The following is a 17155-nucleotide window of genomic DNA, read 5'->3' on the forward strand; positions in this document are numbered from 1 at the left end:
TTCAATTTTTATCAAAATACGAACCACTGCATACACACCCTAATAGAAACTTAACATCGAAGAAAGCGGTTAAATAAAGAAAATTGCACTTTGTTTATAATAGTAAGGAAAGATATGGAAAGCGAGATACGCGTTTACTCGTCGCTTTCTCAGCGGAACCCTTCATTCATCAATTGACCCTAAATTCGGGCCGATTCATATGACGCCATTTTTTCCTTCTATAAATATCTAAAATCCCCTTTCTCATTCCATTCCCAATTTCCACCTGAATCCTAAACCTAAAACCTCACCTCCCAAACCAATCTCCGATCATGGCCACCGAAACCGAAGCACACCCCCAACAATTGGTACGTTACTTTTATTTTATTTTTTATTTTTGGTATTTTTCAATCATTTCATCTATTTTGTTAGGGTACTAGTTTGATTGAATTGAATTGAATTGATTTGATCTGAAAGGATGAGAACAAGGAAGAGCAGCAAGAGCAACAATTCAAGTACCTTGAATTCGTGCAATTCGCGACCATTCAAGCCCTGGTGCGTTGCGCTATCCTCTACGGTTACGCCAAGGAACGCACCGGTCCTCTCAAGCCTGGCGTCGATACCGTCGAGGAAGCGGTGAAGACCGTCGTCGCCCCTGTCTACGACAAGTTCCACCTTGTCCCCGTCGAGCTTCTCAAGTACGTCGATCGCAAGGTTGACGAGTCTGTTATTGAGTTGGACCGCCACGTCCCAAGCAATGTCAAGAAGGTCTCCTCCCAGGCTTGCTCCGTCGTCTCAGAAGTCCGCCGCACCGGCGTAGTTGACGCCGCCTCCGGCTTCGCCAAGACCGTTTACTCCAAGTGCGAACCCAAGGCGGAGCAATGTGCCGTGTCGGCGTGGAGGAGGCTGAACCAGTTGCCTCTGTTCCCTCAGGTGGCCAACACCGTCTTGCCCAAGGCGGCGTACTGTACGGAGAAGTATAACGAGGCGGTTGTTAGTTACGCCGAGAAAGGTTACAGGGTTCCTGCGTATCTCCCCTTGGTGCCTACTGAGAAGATAGCCAAGGTCTTCAATGATAATTGATCTGCATTTTGAAGATCCTCCCCGTGCAATGTTTGTTTTGTCTCCTTTCTAATTTATTTATTTTTTGGTTTTTACTTTCTAAACAAAAAAAAAAGTGTTGTTAGTCGGTGCAGGATACGAGCTATTATTTCATGGTCCGGAGCAAGGTGATTCTGGCCAAAAATGAAAAAAAAAAAAAAAAGATAGAGGGGGAAATATAAAAAAAGAGAGGGATCTAAGAGTATTTTTTTTACCAAAAAAAAAAAAGGACCAAAAAAAGAAAAAGGAGCATGAAAAATTTGATGGGCCCGATGTATAATAAAAATTTCCGTAGGATACACCCGTTCTTGCTTTTTCTTTTTACATATGAATGTGTTATGGATTATTAATTAATATTATTTGATATTTGTTATTTGTTTTCGTTAGTGTTGTAATGAATTATTTGTTGTTCCTTTTTAGGGTGACTACATTAAGGAAGATAGTTATAGGATGATAGTATCTTATGGTTATGGTTATGATTGTGTGTCATAACTTATCTATTTAAACATTTCAATTGTGTTGAATAAAAATATTAGATTAGAAAATTTATCTCAAAAGATGCAAGAGGTCAGATTTTGTAAAGCTAAGCTATAATTTTATTTGAAGTTAGGCTTCGACAATAAAGCCAAATCCCCACTTTTTTTATTTTGTACGTACCAGTATAAATGGAGCTTCAATATATTGGTCGGACTGCATGTATGTTTTGGTCAGTTTACAAGTTCATCATCACTCATGTTGCATTGACACAGGACACATATTCATACATTAATTTTAAAAAATGTTAAATTTTAATATATTAAAACATGTTTTGATATTATATAATATTTTTAATTTATGTAATGTATATTATATTTAGTATTCGATAATTTAACAAAAAAATAAAACTAAACTTATAATAATCATCAATTTTACAAAGAAACATAATATATCCTAAATGTTTATATTAAACTTAATAAAATCATAATCATAATATAATGAATCGAATAATTGAAACTCAAAATGCAATGCAACATGACCTTTAAACCTTTTTTGAGTCTTTGTAACGAGTATTAAAATATCGATAAATATCGAACATGACATGTCAAATTTTTTGAAATGTCGATACTTCGTAAGTCATCACAACATAGCTTGGTCAATGTCTGGAAAAATGAAGCTTTCTACCGAAATTACATAAAGAGTTCATTAAAAAACAAAACGTGAGTTTACATTAATAATTATGAATTTAATTTAATTTTTTCTAACTATCTGATGGTGGTAGATGAGGAGGGATAAGAGGTTTGGATTCTCTTGAACAACGATTAAGGGCCAAGGTTAGGCCACTTCAATCCATCAGATTCCACTAATGCTTCTTTCACTAACATAAACTGATGAAGGACTGTAGGTGCTATCAGTCTCACGCAAACCAGCTTAAAAACAGGTCACCAAAGGAAAGGGATCTTGAGAGTTTCTTTATTAATGCAAGTGTGTTGCTACATTTTGATACTTCCTTTATGTAATGTCATCATTAATCTAGACTCTGAAGGCAAATTAAAACCTTCACACGATGATTCAGCCGCAGAAGAATATAATGTGAAAGTACGTTTCCAAATTTATGCCTTCCTCATTTTAACAATTTCCCTAGTTTCTTCGTTTTCATCAATGCTGTCTTTTTTCATGCTGTCCAAAAGCCCATCCACTTCTTTACCACCTCGTACATAAGACTTCATTAGGGCATGATACATTCGTCTATTTACTGGGACAATATTTCTTAATAAGCTCACCAAAACTTCTGCATCTTCAATACTGCCCTTATTGCTAATCCAACTCAATAGTCCTGCAATCACCTTGGGGTTAGGCTTCTCTCCTTTATTTTCCACACAGAAAGAGAGGGCTGTTTTCAAGCACCTTAATGCTTTCTCCATCTCACCCTTATACAGGTATCCACCTGCCACTACAATCCAACAGTTTGGGGTGGTAGCCTTTCCCTTCTTTCGTAAATCTTCAAGCATGGATTCTGCTTTCTCATGCAAACCTTTTTGTGAGTACCCAATGATTACGATATGTGGGATTCCAAAATCATAACAATTGCCGGAGGATTCCCATTCGAGCAGTATTTTCTCAGCTTCAATGAGCTCCCCAAGCTTTACCAGAGATTCTAACATGATCGTGAAATCCCTGTTTATGCACCTTTTGCAAACACTTTTCTCCAGTTCCCATAGCCTTACAACCTCATTCTTTTTTCTCAGACGGGCATAAAGAGAGATAAGATGATTGTAACCCTGGCCATCTTTATTATCTAGCCTCTCCTCACATTTCTTTAGAGCATCAATTGCCTCACTTGTAAGTTCTGCTTTTATATAGAAATTAGCAACGACAGAATAAGTGTTCCAGTCCATTACAATGTGTGGTTGACTCTCCATCTCTTTCAATATTCTTTCCATTCCATCAATGTCAGATCTCACACCAAAAGAATTTATACAGATTCTGTAACTGAAGTTGTCAGGCAAAACTTGGTTTTTTTCCATCAAAGCTAGCACACCAGGAACCTTCTGATGCTGTCCAATATTTGTGTACAAGCACATAATGTCATTGTAACTTAGAGGTGACGTAGCAAAACCCAACCCCTCCATTTTCTGCAAATGGGAGAGGGACTTATCAGTTTGGCGCTGACGAACATAGCAATTCAAGAGAGCACCGTATGTCTTCTCAATTTTGTGTTCATCCTTCAAGCTACTAAAATAGCGTTCTGCAGAAGGAAATCCATGAACCTTGCCAATCAGATCCAAATGCACTGCATGTTCAGTTGGAGAAAATATGCACACACCATTCTTATTCATCCACTCAGATACCTGCAGCCATTAATAAACATTACATAAGCGATAAAAACAAATAAACAATGAATCGTTCCAATAAGCCCGAACACGGTGTATTCACATCAAGCTTTTCCAGTCTAACATACATCTTATTTTTAAACAGTTGCAAATCATGTTTGTTCTGGATACTACTTACCTTAGACCCACCAGATGGGCCCAATCTCTTAAAGCCCATATCTAGAACCTTCTAGAGGGCACCCATGACAAGCCATAGAGGCTCACCACTAGGGCTTTCCCCTTCCCTGCACAGCTGCCCCTGTACACTGACAGTGGGCAGCATGTCTTGTCCCCATGCTAGAGAGGGCTCTCCTCTCTAAATACCCCCTTCACACATGGAGGGGGGATCTTCTTCCCCACACTTTACTGTTACTCTGCCTCCTTGGTAGAGCCATCCTTGCCATACACACACCCCCCTTGTGCACCATGGGAAGCTTCACTAGTGCTTGGTCTCTACCATTGCCACTATGGACACCATCTATATCAACATACCTCACCCTCCATGAGACACATCTTATGTACACCATCAGTACAATGTTCGAACAATGAAGCAGTTGCGTTCATAAGTTTTCACGCAACTATTCACAACTTTTCAATTAATCAGAGTTCTACAAGTTATGGTGATCACGTTGTTGCAAACTTCTAAAACGAATGTATCTTTGTAAATAGAGACATTATACTGAGATGAAAGCAACTATTAATCCAAGAGCCATCAATTCATAGAACGTGAAACTAAGATCATGAGAATGTAATACATATTAATCAACCCATTCCACGCATTCAATTATTAGTTTCCATTTCCAATTATCAGTTTAGGCAAAAGGTCGACCTCAAATTTAGAAGCAGGGAAAGATTTGAAGAACCTGGAGGGCTTGGGTGAACCTACTGCGTTTGCGAAGATCTCGAATGATGCGTTGAAGCTCGCCAACACAGACCTTGTTCCCCTTATATACCCAATCGTCGAGTTCGGGTACGACGCTTGTGGTGGGATTTCCAAGGGGGCTGATTTTGGAGTAGAGGCTCGGTTTCTTGTTCTTGCTCGTGTAGTATGACCTGCTACTGCTACTGCTAATGCTAATGCTGCGAAGGAGCTTCCACTCCATGTCTATGCCTGTGCTTACGACTTACGATAGGGTTTCCTTTCACTCTCCACAAAACGACGAAGATCAATAGGATGCCTCAGTCACAGTTCCTGTCACTGTCACGCAACGGGCCTCAAGGTTTGGGCTTATTGGGCCAAATTTTTGTGGTATTAAGGGATGGTTCGGTTTTAATTTCGATAGAATTTATTTTAAAAGTTATTTTCAAAAATATTTTAATATAAAACAAAAATAAAATACTTTTTAGAGATAAAAATCAAAAACGTGTATATTATTAAGAGACAATAATTTCTGCTTCAAAAGCATACATCATTATTTATGCTTCAAAAGTAGAAATTATTATTTCTGCTGCAAAGACATAATGATAAAGAGAGAAAGCAGAAATGAAGCACAAAATAATAGTGAGAGGAAGTACAAAATTTGTCTTTGTGGAAGACAATGATTCTAGGTTTTGAAGTATAAATCATGGGATTTATTATTTTTATGTTACATAAGATATAATCTATCTTCTATATACACAAATTCAAAATGAGTCTCATTTTATTTTATTTTTCTCTTCCTTTAAAAGTGGACCCCACGTACATAAATGAGTCAGTAAGAATAATACTTATCTTTTACTACATGAAAAAACTATTACCCATAAATCATTTTCCCATAAGCAGTAGACAATGATTCCTGTTCTCCCAACGCGAGGATTTTTTCTTGTTGCTAAGATGCACTATTATGCTCGGAAATATTTTATATTGGAATTCACATTTTCAATTACAAAATGTAACGTTGCTGTGGTGTAGTGGTTATCACGTCAGTCTTACACACTGAAGGTCTCCAGTTCGATCCTGGGCAGCAACACTTCTTTTAATGTTTGTAATTAAGGGGATGTATTTTTATTTTCGCTTACCTTTATGTCTGTAAAGCTGAAAAGCTAGAATGCTACTCGAAATGGATACCTATCTATGGAATGTGGTCATTTTCAAAATAATTCTTTACCATCAATACTCAATAGAAACATTTTCTTTATAGATGAATTTATAATAATTCAATGAAACATCATCTGATCTCTACATGACATGTTTGTCTTGTAAGATACCACAACCAAACATGGAGCTCTGACAGAATATGAGTGGATACAACAGGTCATGAAGTATAATATGGGATATAAAACTGCAGAGAGGCCATAATGGAGGCACATTTTCTCTAAGATTTTCCTGCTATACCAAGTAACAGAGAAAAAAAGGAACAAGAAAAAGATGATTATCCAATTCCCTAATTTTCACGCCAACCCCGTATTCAAATATATTTCTTTCTCCTCTCTCTTTCAAATATATATATATATATATATATATATATATATATGGGTCAGGATCATTTTACACCAGTGTAAGTTACATTCTCAATCTTATCCGTTGATTCCATTTATATCTAACGGTTAAATTTTTTTAGTAATGTGAGCCATTGAATACAAGTGGATCAATGGTCAAGATTGAGCGTAAGACTTCTAACTGTTACACCGGTGTAAGAATATCCTGCCCCTATATATATATATATATATATATTAAAAAAGCAGGTGTAGGCCCTGCAATACTTGCTCAAAAGCAACCCTGCTCTCTTTATATCTGCTACCTCTCTATATTAACCTTAAAAATCAACAAAACCATTCAACTGTTCCAGAACCTGAATTTGTAGAATGAAAGAGAGAAATTTAACTTCGATTTTCATTTAATGTTTTCGTTTCTCTTGAGAACTAATCAATTACTTCATCTTTGAAATTTGAGTGAATGTACTAAATTGCTAACATCAATCATGGGTGAATAATTTAATGAGTTTCTTGAAATTATATGACAAACTGTAGCTTATAAATTAGCCACAACCTTTGAAGGTAGCTGCTTGATCAGGACTAGTAGTGCCTCTGAGAAATCAAGTTTGAAAACCGAGGACCAGTGGTTACATACTCCAACAATCTGCTTCAGTGTATAAAGAAACATAGGATGTTGTTATGTATTACCGAAGAATCACAGTTAAGGATGAGAAAAAAGTATCGCAAATACTACCTCCCAATGTCATCTAGATTCTAGAATAATGACACTCAATGGTGACTTCTATGTACATATCTTCAAAATTATGTTCTACATTTTTAGAGGCTTTAGGATTTACGTGATACAGCAAACCAGCTAGGGAAATACAAAACTAAAGCCACTATATCTTTGTACTTGCTAATTTAAAGCATATATTTAGCTCAGACATGTAATGTCCGAGTTATCCCTACAAAAACATCTCTAATAGATGAATTTATAATAAATCAAAGAAAATTTTCATTACTTCGTTTTGTTAAGCATATTCTTTATGCAACGAGAGTAATTACTCTTGTAAAAAAGGGAAAAAAATGATATGAAAGGAAATAATCATAAAGATAAGATAATTTAAATGTGTTATTTTTTTCATATTTGATAAAGAATATATCAAATGATCCGTGTATGTAGTACCGAAAATATTTTTCATTTTGTTTCATTTATATGACATGCATGTATGTAAGACAACACAACCCAACGTCGAGCTCTGACAGAATATGAGTGTATCCAACAGGTCAAAAAGTATGACCTAGGAAATAAAACTGCAGAGAGGCCATGATGGAGGCACATTTTTCTTTAGCTATAACAAGTAGCATAAAAAAAGGCACATGAAAAAGATGATTAACCAATTCCCTAATTTTTACGCCAACCCCATATTCAAACATATTCCCTCCTCTCTCTTTCTCTCATTGCACAACATGCGGGGGCAGTGGTATCTAAATTTCAGATTTCAGAAACAGAACCAAAGACAAAGAGACATAAAAAAGCAGGTGTAGGCCCTGCAATACCAGCTCAAAAGCAATGCTGACTAGAAGAGTATCCATCGATTCTCTCCCCTCTCTGTCTCTGTTACCTCTTTATATTAACCTTAACAGTTTCTTTTTCTTCGTTTTTTTTTCTTAGATATTCCAATCGGTTCATGGCTTTTGAGACTAGTTTGATTCAGGACGAGTCCTGAAATTAAAGTTTTAAATCTCTCCCAAAGATCAGTGCTGAAAAAATTCGAACATATGTTCTTATCTCCAATTGCTTAGTTTCCTGACGCCAACTAAGCTACAATTATTTGGTTAACCTTAACAGTTTCATTCTTGTCTTCCTCTCGAGTCTTCATGGCTCCACCATTTTGTCTTTTGACCAAGACCCCTTTTTATCTCTTTTTAATCTCTGATATATTGTCACTCAATATTTCATCTGTTCACACTTCACACTTAGCCTCTCAATCAGCTCAATAATGATAGGCCTCCGTACTCAAGCACTGACGTGAAGCTTGCTTATTCTCATGCACCTATGTCTGTAAATGTTCTCCAAACATCACTCTCTTAAGGATTTTACTTTGATCCTATTATATATACCAAATATTATTTGATCCTGCTATACCTTCTTTCCATTTGTCTATATCCTCTTACTGCTACTCCTTCTCTGTCATACATAAAGGAAAATTGAACTAGTAAGCTTTTTGTGCAATTGGAATTTTCATATTGTTTTTGTTCAAATGTTGAGAGAAAGCAGAAGAGTATGCTTTAGTCCTGATGTCAATGAGAAACCAACCATCTTTCTCAATCATGGTGGGGGAAGAGTATTAGGAAACAGGAAGAGGATCATTGGACCTTGGACTTTCAAAGACCCTATTTTGTCACCTGTGAGATTCCTAATAAGGCTTGGAGCAAAGGTAGCAAGTTCAGTAAGAGTTGTTTCTATGAGAAGGAGATCATGCAGGAAGGTTTCTTCATCCACTTTGGTCAGGTCACGTTCATTATCAGACCTCACTGATTCATATCGTGCTAAAGCTGTAGAAGATTGCATTGAGTTCTTACATTCTTCTTCCTCAAGGGAGAGACCAAGTTGATTTTGTCCCTGCAAATTATGGTTGGGAAAGTTATTAAGGTTGCTTGCTTGCAAGAGATGTATATTAAAGAAAAAGGGGTATGCTTTATTGATTTCAATTTAAATGTTAGTTAGTAGAAAATAGAGGTTAGTGCTTTGTGCACCATGCCACTTCAAAGCAATGGAGTTTGAGTAGAGATACTCATAAAACGTTGGCTCAAATCATAGTTTGAATTGCAGACTGTAGTAGTCTCCCAGTTTGATTACTGTCCTCCAACTGTTTCCATTCTCTCTTTTTTTGCCCATAATGTTATCTACAAATAATTTTTTCATACTTTCCTCTAAAAAAAGTGGATAAGCTTCTCCATTAATCTTCTCAAATCCACTCTTAATACATAAAAATAGACTAGTCATGATTATATAATGCTTTATTTTATTTTATTTTCTCTCTTTAAGATATGTGATTAATACTTTGTTTTCGTGAGTTTTATAATCTCTCAAATTATTATTCACTTTCAAAATTTCCTTTTTACCTTAAATTTTTTTCTTTCTTTTCAAACTTTATTTGTTTATACTCTCAAAATAATTACTTTCAAATTTTGATTTTGCTTTCCCAAATTTCAAACTATTTATATTATCAAATTAATTTTTCCAAAATCTAAGTTTTTATATATTAAATTCAAATACTCTATCTTCAAAATAATTTAATCTTTTAGTTTGCTTTTCCTTAAATAACAACACGTGTCATTCTTAACTTTTTTTTCTTAAAAAATTAATTTTAGTTTCTTTGAATTAATTATGCATGTTTTCTTTCTAATTTTTTAATCTATTTTTTAGATTTAATTAATTAGGCATATATATCCCTCATAATTTTATTTTTAAAAAAATATTTTTTTCTTGTAATGGATACATTCAATTGAAAGAATGAGCTAATTGTCTGTTTAAATAATTGGTCTAAAACCATCTCTAAATGAAATAATTGTTGAAAACATTGCTTGACGAACAGCAATTAAGGCACCAGCAACCTAAATGGGTGGTGGACCATACATGAATTTAACCACTCAGGATACCTGTTTAGTATTTACAATTCATCACTCTATGGCTATACCCGAACAGCTCATAGACAAGACAGGAGTTTCTGCTTCCCATGCCTCTTCTCTTATGTCCCACATTCTGAAAGCTACTGTCAGCCATATTCACTTTCAACAATCCTTTGACCAAAGCACAAGAAATTCTTCCCATATTGCCAAGCAATCCAACTTATATGCATTACAAGTCATAATGCAAAAATTGCTCCCTGCACACAGGCCTAGACCAGGTGCAATGGTTCCGAACCCCTATGAAAAACAGCACAAAAGAATTGACCCAACAACAGTTTCCTAGTGACACCTTATTTTTCTTGTCTTTTTGCCTCGTTTTTGTCGAAAGAAAACAGTCTAACATCATCCAGGGGAACAGTTATAAGCTTGAATGGTTTATCTATAAAATAATTTGTATTCATTTAAAAGATTGTGACAAAAAAGACTCGCCAGGCAGGCAAAGACGCGACAAGAGAAAAGAAAACGGGTAAAGTTCACACGTACGCTAATAATTGTCAATGCACAAATCATATCATGGTAAGTAAAAAACAAAGTTTGAAATGACATTATGAATGAACACTGCATAGCACGATCAAGAATCCAATTTTTCAAGTTCGCGGGATCCTTGACTGGAGGCCTTTTTTAACTCCAGAGCTCTCTTGTAAGGGGGTGCAATAGGGGGCTGTACAGGATCCAAGCTCTGATATGTTCCCCCATCAACTTTAGGTAGTGGATACGAACGATCAGAATCATAACCACTTAGGTCCCCACAAGCTAGAAATGGGATATACACCTTATTAGGGCCATCCAACCACCCACTACGACAATCTGCAAACCCATATGCATTAATGTAGCAACATGATAATGGTTGAGAGACCAAAGCCCACGAAAATAAGTGTACATGATACAATGAAATTCAGTCAGAAAATAAAAAACTAAAAAAAGTATTTCTCGGGGTCATGATGATTAAGTATAATGGATTCAGGAATATATTTTAGAAGCTGAATTTGTTTATATTCTATGATTGCTCATAAGATTTGCTATAAGCAGTAAGGACATACATATACCTGTATCATCTACCCCCGAGGGACTTCCAACCTTCTCAAGAAGGCGATGAAGATCTTTGGGATTGAATCCTTCAGGAGGCTTATAGTTTTCACAAACTGCAAATGCCTCTGCAGGGATGAAACATTTAGAATTAGCAAAAAATAGTATAAACCCATCTTCCTACCATTATAAACCGCCTCCTTGGCCTAGTCAGTGAGATCAAAACTAGCTTAGACACCTGTAATTGCGAGGTTTTAGAAGCACAGGGGCTGCATCTAAATTTAACAAGTGGTATATCCAAAGTTCATGTACTTTTGTTAGATAAATAGATAAGCTTCTGTCAAATATAATGAATGGCATGACTAACAATTCATAAGCAATGGCAAATCCCCCAAAAAAAATCATAAAGAAACTATAAAGAGCTGGAAAAGTCCGCATATCAAAAAATAGTAAGAAAGTGGGAATATAAAATTCTTACCTATGCTGGAATTTCGGCTGCTTCTTGGTTTTGCAAAAGTCACTACAGGAAAAAATAATTTTAGCTGCAAAAAAACAGAATATGTAATGATGATTCTAGTATTATAGAATAAATTTAAATTCACAAAAACTGAGCAATGAAAGAAGACCAGTGCATTTTCAAAGACAACGATACACTTTTACCACTTTCCCCTTATTATGTTATGAGATTTTAGCTGAAAGTAGAACTTCACAACATTTCACAAGTACAACTAAAATTTTAGATACAGTCACCAAACAAAAGCCATGCTATAAGTAACGGTCAGATAAAAAAAAAATTATCTTTAACTTATGTAGGTGCACTCCTTTTATTTCTCAAGAAAGTAACTCAATGATTTTCCTTTTTCTTTCAAAGTTTTTTTTTTTAAAAAAAAAGTGGCTTAATGGTAAGGGGAAAGAACAACTATTTTGTTAGCATCTCTGCATTTTTATGAAATTATGATGATCTAACTTTCAAAGTCATAAGTCTTTGTGGTATTTGGATTATTTCCATTATTTTCAAAGGTTTGAAACTCTGGTTCATTGTTAACCATAATTCCCGGAGACGACCATCTATTGTCACTTTTCTACAGCTGTTGCGAAAGCTAACTAAAAAGTGGACGACTGCAAGAGATAAAAGCAAAACATACTTAAGCTAATGTCAAGCTATGCGTTAGTTTCCACTTCCTAAAATCTTAATGGTAAGGTGAAACTTCAAATACCTGACAATATAGAAGGCTTGTGTCTTTTCCTCTAAATATCTTTGCAATAAACTTCCCTCCTTCCTTAAGTACATGAGTAACAATTGTTAATCCCTGCAAAGAGTATCAAGTTAGCATCAATCTGCAACAAAAATCCCACAAGATAACCAGACAAAATCATGAAACTCCTAGCAAATCAAGGAATAACCCATTTGAAATACATCATATACTGTGCATTAGTATGTGCTCATTAGAAATGAGATTCGATTAATTTAAAATAAGCAGCAAAATCCAATGCATCCTTGTCTGGCAAGAAGGTAAAGAGGAATAGATAAAGGAGTGATCACTTATACCCTTCAATTTTTTTTTTTCCAATCCTCAACTCGAGATAAGGATAAGGTGAAAATGTAATATCAAGATGGCAAACCTAAAAGATAAAAAGCACAAATAAAATAATAAAAGGACAGAAGTTCAGTACTTACTGCAAGTATGAGTTGGGATTGAACAAATTCATCCATGTCATGAAGCCCCGTAACTGCAAAAAATATAACGAGCTTTCTTAAACTACAAATAATAATAAGGAAAATGCTAAATAATAGAGATTTTTTTTCGAATAATGTGTTACAAATGACATGGAGGAACTAATGAGATAAATTGATTCTTGTGGGTCCCATGAAATAGGTTGAGGGTAATCGTTGCGGGTCCCATTGAAGTTTAGGCTAAAACAAACAATGTCACATCATTTGTAGCTTTTCGTGAAATTTTATGTGTGAAATAGCACTTCTGTAAACATGAATATTACGTATCAATAGATACGGAGTTAAAATTGCGCATTTTCAGTACCATCAGGAGCACCATCACACACGACCAGGTCAGCCTTGCAACCATCAAAATGCCTAATGACCTGAATAGAACAATACAAAAAAACAGGTTCACAAACTTTAGTAAATAGTCGTTCAAGACAATTAAATTGATGGGATAAAGCAGCTTCTAAAAAGCAAGTTGTTACGAACCTGCACATAAGAACAGACAAAACGTATGGAAGATGCAGCGAAAAAAGGAACAATTCTATAAATGATTACTGAAATACAAACAAAGAAAAGGAAAGAGTTCTTCTTTCAAGCGTTTCCCCTTTCAAAACTGAGCCACGACTCTATTTTCCCAAACTAACAAATCTGATTCCCCCTCCCTTCTACCCCTTCTGCTTATTTAAGCTAAGCCCCTACTCTACCAACCATAACTGCCTAACTGATTCTATAACTACTTTACAACAAATTCTATAGCTTCCTACCACAAGTCCTACATGATTCTTCCGAGTTCCAACAAAGCATAGAGTCCAGCAGAAAAGGATCATTTTAAGAACATCAATAGACATAATTGTGCATGTCCAAAGTGAATTGAGTTTATTTTGTAATGATGGAACATAAGACCACACTATGTCTTTTCATTATTTTTTCGGTTCTCTCTCCCTCTCTCTCTCAAACGTGAAGCTAGTAAAATTGGCCAAAAAAATGAAACAACTAAAGGATACCAATTGAAAGCAGCAAACACAGTTGAAATTCAAATGATATAGGAAAAATTATATATTAAATAAAACTCATAATGCATACACATATGTGCACCAAACTCAACTTGTCCTCCAAATAAAATAAAGATATCTATGAAAAGAATTAAGGTAATACGGCTGTATATACCACTTCAGCAGTCCGCGCATTAGTTATATCACCCTGCACCTGGATAACACCTTCTATTGGAGCCATTGGCTGCAAATCAATAGCTACAATAAGAGGAAGATTTTCATCCCTGCACAACATGATTCAGCAAGAAATTGAAGATGATATTGATAGAGACAAGAGAGATTCAGCAAGAAAGTGATTCATTAACACAATATTTTTCTATAGAAGAAGAAATTTATAAAGACAGAGAGAAAATAATTACAAAGAGTTTGGAGAATAAGGTATCCTTCTTAATGTAAAAAGACAACACAGACGATAAAGAAAAAAAATTCAGAAATCAATGAAGTAGAGCTACCCAATCCCTCTATATATCTATCTGTAAGGGAAATCCACTTACAAAGACCATATACTTTATACCAAATAGAAGCCAAATGCTTAATCTTATCCCTAATCAGCTGCTGATCCAATGGAACCTCCTTAAAATTACGAAAGTTGCACTTCAACCAAGTGCGCCAAAGTGTAGCATACATTGCACATTGCCACCAAAATTTGGCTTCTTTACTTCTACTAAAACCATTAAAGCTAATCATAAAAAATTGGCCCAAAGACCTAGGGTACACACAATTCACCAAAAATAACAAGCAATGAATTCATAAAGAAACAGCATCAAAACATTGTAATTTGTAAGAACAGGAGAGGAACTAATTCTGACTTTGCACCATGCATAACACATACCAGGGCAGTTTTTTTCATTGATATTTTCTTTTTTGTTTTTCTTTCTTGTCATTTTTCTCTTGTTTGTTATGTTAAGGAGGATCCCTAATCCTTCAAACTCTTCGTTATTTTCTTCTCTTTGTCTTAATGAAATTCATCTTTTATAATTAAAAAAGTAACCTATTGTACATAACTATGACAAAAAAAAGGTAAATTTAAGTTTAATGCAGCTTAATTTAAATCGAAGTCCCAGCATGCATTTACAGGATGTGAGACCTCAACATCAAGGAAATCCTTATCAAAGCAGGGAACTTACAAAGAAAGTCAACTTACTTTGTGTCAGGTGCAAGCTTGGCTGGGAGATATAGTTTACGACTCAAAACCTGCATATAAGAATTATTATACAGTCATCAAGATGGCTACCAAATGAGAGATCTGTGAAGGCATGGTCTTGCCTTTTTTTCCCTCCTCTTAATGTATGGTAGTAACTTGGATATCTTGTATCATTGTTCTAGAATTGATAATTTATCTCCATGTCCAAGATGGACCTGGGTTACCGTTCTTATGTTAATTTTTTTGGCAAAATAACAAATCTTTTTTGCTGGGTAGCGCATCATGTACCCAGGTCTGCAAATGCTCTTGCCAATAAATAAGCAGTGTCTGGTAAAACTGCCTTTTCTGGTTGCATTCGGCATTCTTCCCCCCTTTATCTTCTTAGTTGGGGTAAAAAATTTGTGACTGTATTTTTTATAAATGAAATCAGAGATCTTTGAGGGGAAAAAAGAAGACTAAAATCTATTACTATAATACTATCATAGTTGATAGTGCAACAAGATCAAATGTTTGTTGACATTTGACACGACAGATATCATGTAATTATGTATTCAAACAAACATCAAGTTTGAATTCAAATCCTGCCTTAACGTAAATTATATGTTACGATGGTTATAGAATAATAAAGCAGTAGACAAAAACCAAATCATGAACTAAAATCACAGCACAAGGGAACACTAAGGGTTCTTTTTTCTTTTTTCTTTTTTTTCTTTCTTTTTTTAAAGAAAAGTTTAGGAGTAGGGGGTTTATCCCATTCTAAGGTCAGAGCATCAGCATACTTCAAGCCTCAGTGGTAGCTCATAGATGACTTACCAATGAAGGATCTCACCAGATGGAACCAAAACCAAGACCTTTGTGTCAATTATGTTTAATCCTACAAGTTGAGCCACCCCTCATTGGAACTATGGTTTCTTATTGTAGTGCTTTTCAACAAAAATAGACATGTTTTTTTGTGCTTGGTAAAAATTAAAAAAAAATTAAAAAAATTCAGGTGCTTTTGAGAAGCTAAAGCATATGAGAATGATTGTGTAAAAATTGAAATACATTTTGAAATGCCTGTTTATTTGTTAACAATTAATATGCCAGGTCAGTGAGAATTTCATCACTAGTACCTGACTCCAGCTACCTGGGGCAGCACATAAATCTACAACACGTTTCACTCCTGCAAATAAGAAAAAAATTTATCTCAAAGCTGAGGGCAAGAATTTGAATTTGTGCACATTCTTTGTTATATATGCACGCATATCTGCATGTTGTTCTGTGCACGCAAGAACAAAATGCTTGATAAGAACTTTTTATTATTTCTAAGACATTAAATAAATGCAAAAGCTTTGTATAACTGAAGTGAAATGCAAAAGGATTGTAGGCTATTTGTAGATGCTCTTTCAATTTATCTTTGCTGGGTTCACAGCTAATGTTCCAATCACATTATTACACTCAAATTCCGGACAGAGGGCAGTAATATCTCTGCTAAAAAAAATCCACAAACCCAAACAAATAAACACGGGGTTTCATGGAGAAGGCAAGCACCTTCAAAAATGTTGAATTCCTCATCTATCTGAAGGAGTTTAAAGGCACTTCGAGCACGCCAACCTTCTTCTTTTGCTTTCCGGTAATAGATATCCTGAAAATCAATTTAGCCAAACATGAAGGCGACCCCCTCAAAAAGATGAAGAAAGAAGGAAATGAAAAACACACTGAGAGATAAATCAACCATACCCTCTTATCCCTTGAAGCTTTGCCCATGGTTTATAGCTTAACTTGCCCAGCCACAAACTCTGAAAACAAAATCCCTAACAGCAACAATAGACACAAAAAATTAAATTGGGAAGAAGTTCGTAAAAACAAAAGGTATTTGTTTGGGCCATTCCTCAAACATCTGGTGTGCATATTAACACAAACACAAACATAACACTCCTTTCAACCATGCATATGACTAAAGGTTTTTGACCCCCATATTTGAATACAACTTCCATCACCTATCATCAACTCCACAAAGCCATAGAATTTCACAGTAATAATATCCCAATATTAAAAAGAAAACAACGCACCTTTTGTCCTGAACTGAACGACCCAATGACCAACGCTGTCACAAGACTCACAACTCACTCGTTTACTTGTACAGCAAAATAATAAAGAGTTCAAAAGGGTTTTGTGACAGTAACCGGGTCAACCCGTCAAAACACCCGGT

General features: G+C 35.3%; 4 protein-coding genes and 1 non-coding gene across 6 annotated transcripts; 3 read left to right on the forward strand and 2 right to left on the reverse strand.

The window, feature by feature from the left end:
* The first annotated feature begins 223 nt into the window (after positions 1-223).
* LOC133317688 (stress-related protein-like) lies at positions 224-1514 on the forward strand. Its single transcript, XM_061519560.1, has 2 exons — positions 224-347; positions 457-1514. Exons 1-2 carry the CDS (start codon positions 312-314, stop codon positions 1060-1062), a joined length of 642 nt encoding a protein of 213 aa, XP_061375544.1. The 5' UTR covers positions 224-311; the 3' UTR covers positions 1063-1514.
* Positions 1515-2212: 698 nt separating this feature from the next.
* On the reverse strand, positions 2213-5032 carry LOC133317687 (pentatricopeptide repeat-containing protein At4g21705, mitochondrial). The gene is made up of 2 exons (XM_061519559.1): positions 4793-5032; positions 2213-3908 (listed from the first exon to the last, which is right to left on the reverse strand). Exons 1-2 carry the CDS (start codon positions 5030-5032, stop codon positions 2670-2672), a joined length of 1479 nt encoding a protein of 492 aa, XP_061375543.1. The 3' UTR covers positions 2213-2669.
* A 773-nt stretch (positions 5033-5805) lies between these two features.
* TRNAV-UAC (transfer RNA valine (anticodon UAC)) lies at positions 5806-5878 on the forward strand. The gene has a single exon. It is a non-coding gene; the product is annotated as a tRNA-Val (tRNA).
* Positions 5879-8587: 2709 nt separating this feature from the next.
* On the forward strand, positions 8588-8941 carry LOC133317709 (uncharacterized). Its single transcript, XM_061519588.1, has one exon. It carries the CDS (start codon positions 8588-8590, stop codon positions 8939-8941), a length of 354 nt encoding a protein of 117 aa, XP_061375572.1.
* A 1315-nt stretch (positions 8942-10256) lies between these two features.
* On the reverse strand, positions 10257-17143 carry LOC133317700 (uncharacterized). Of its 2 annotated transcripts, XM_061519579.1 has the most exons (12): positions 17016-17140; positions 16684-16757; positions 16495-16588; positions 16077-16126; positions 14965-15014; positions 13936-14044; positions 13085-13145; positions 12724-12776; positions 12263-12355; positions 11524-11587; positions 11066-11173; positions 10257-10826 (listed from the first exon to the last, which is right to left on the reverse strand). In XM_061519579.1, the coding sequence occupies exons 2-12, from the start codon at positions 16708-16710 to the stop codon at positions 10591-10593; spliced, it is 945 nt and encodes a 314-aa protein (XP_061375563.1). In that variant the 5' UTR covers positions 16711-16757; positions 17016-17140; the 3' UTR covers positions 10257-10590. The 2 variants fall into 2 exon arrangements, with proteins under 2 accessions (XP_061375563.1, XP_061375564.1); XM_061519580.1 differs by lacking the exon at positions 14965-15014 and having other exon boundaries at positions 13936-14004; positions 17016-17143.
* Between the last annotated feature and the right edge of the window lie 12 nt (positions 17144-17155).

Source organism: Gastrolobium bilobum, unplaced genomic scaffold (assembly GCF_033153095.1).
Source record: "Gastrolobium bilobum isolate Gb01-03AN ecotype WA unplaced genomic scaffold, APGP_CSIRO_Gbil_v1 utg13468, whole genome shotgun sequence".
In the NCBI taxonomy this organism is placed as follows: Eukaryota; Viridiplantae; Streptophyta; class Magnoliopsida; order Fabales; family Fabaceae; genus Gastrolobium; species Gastrolobium bilobum.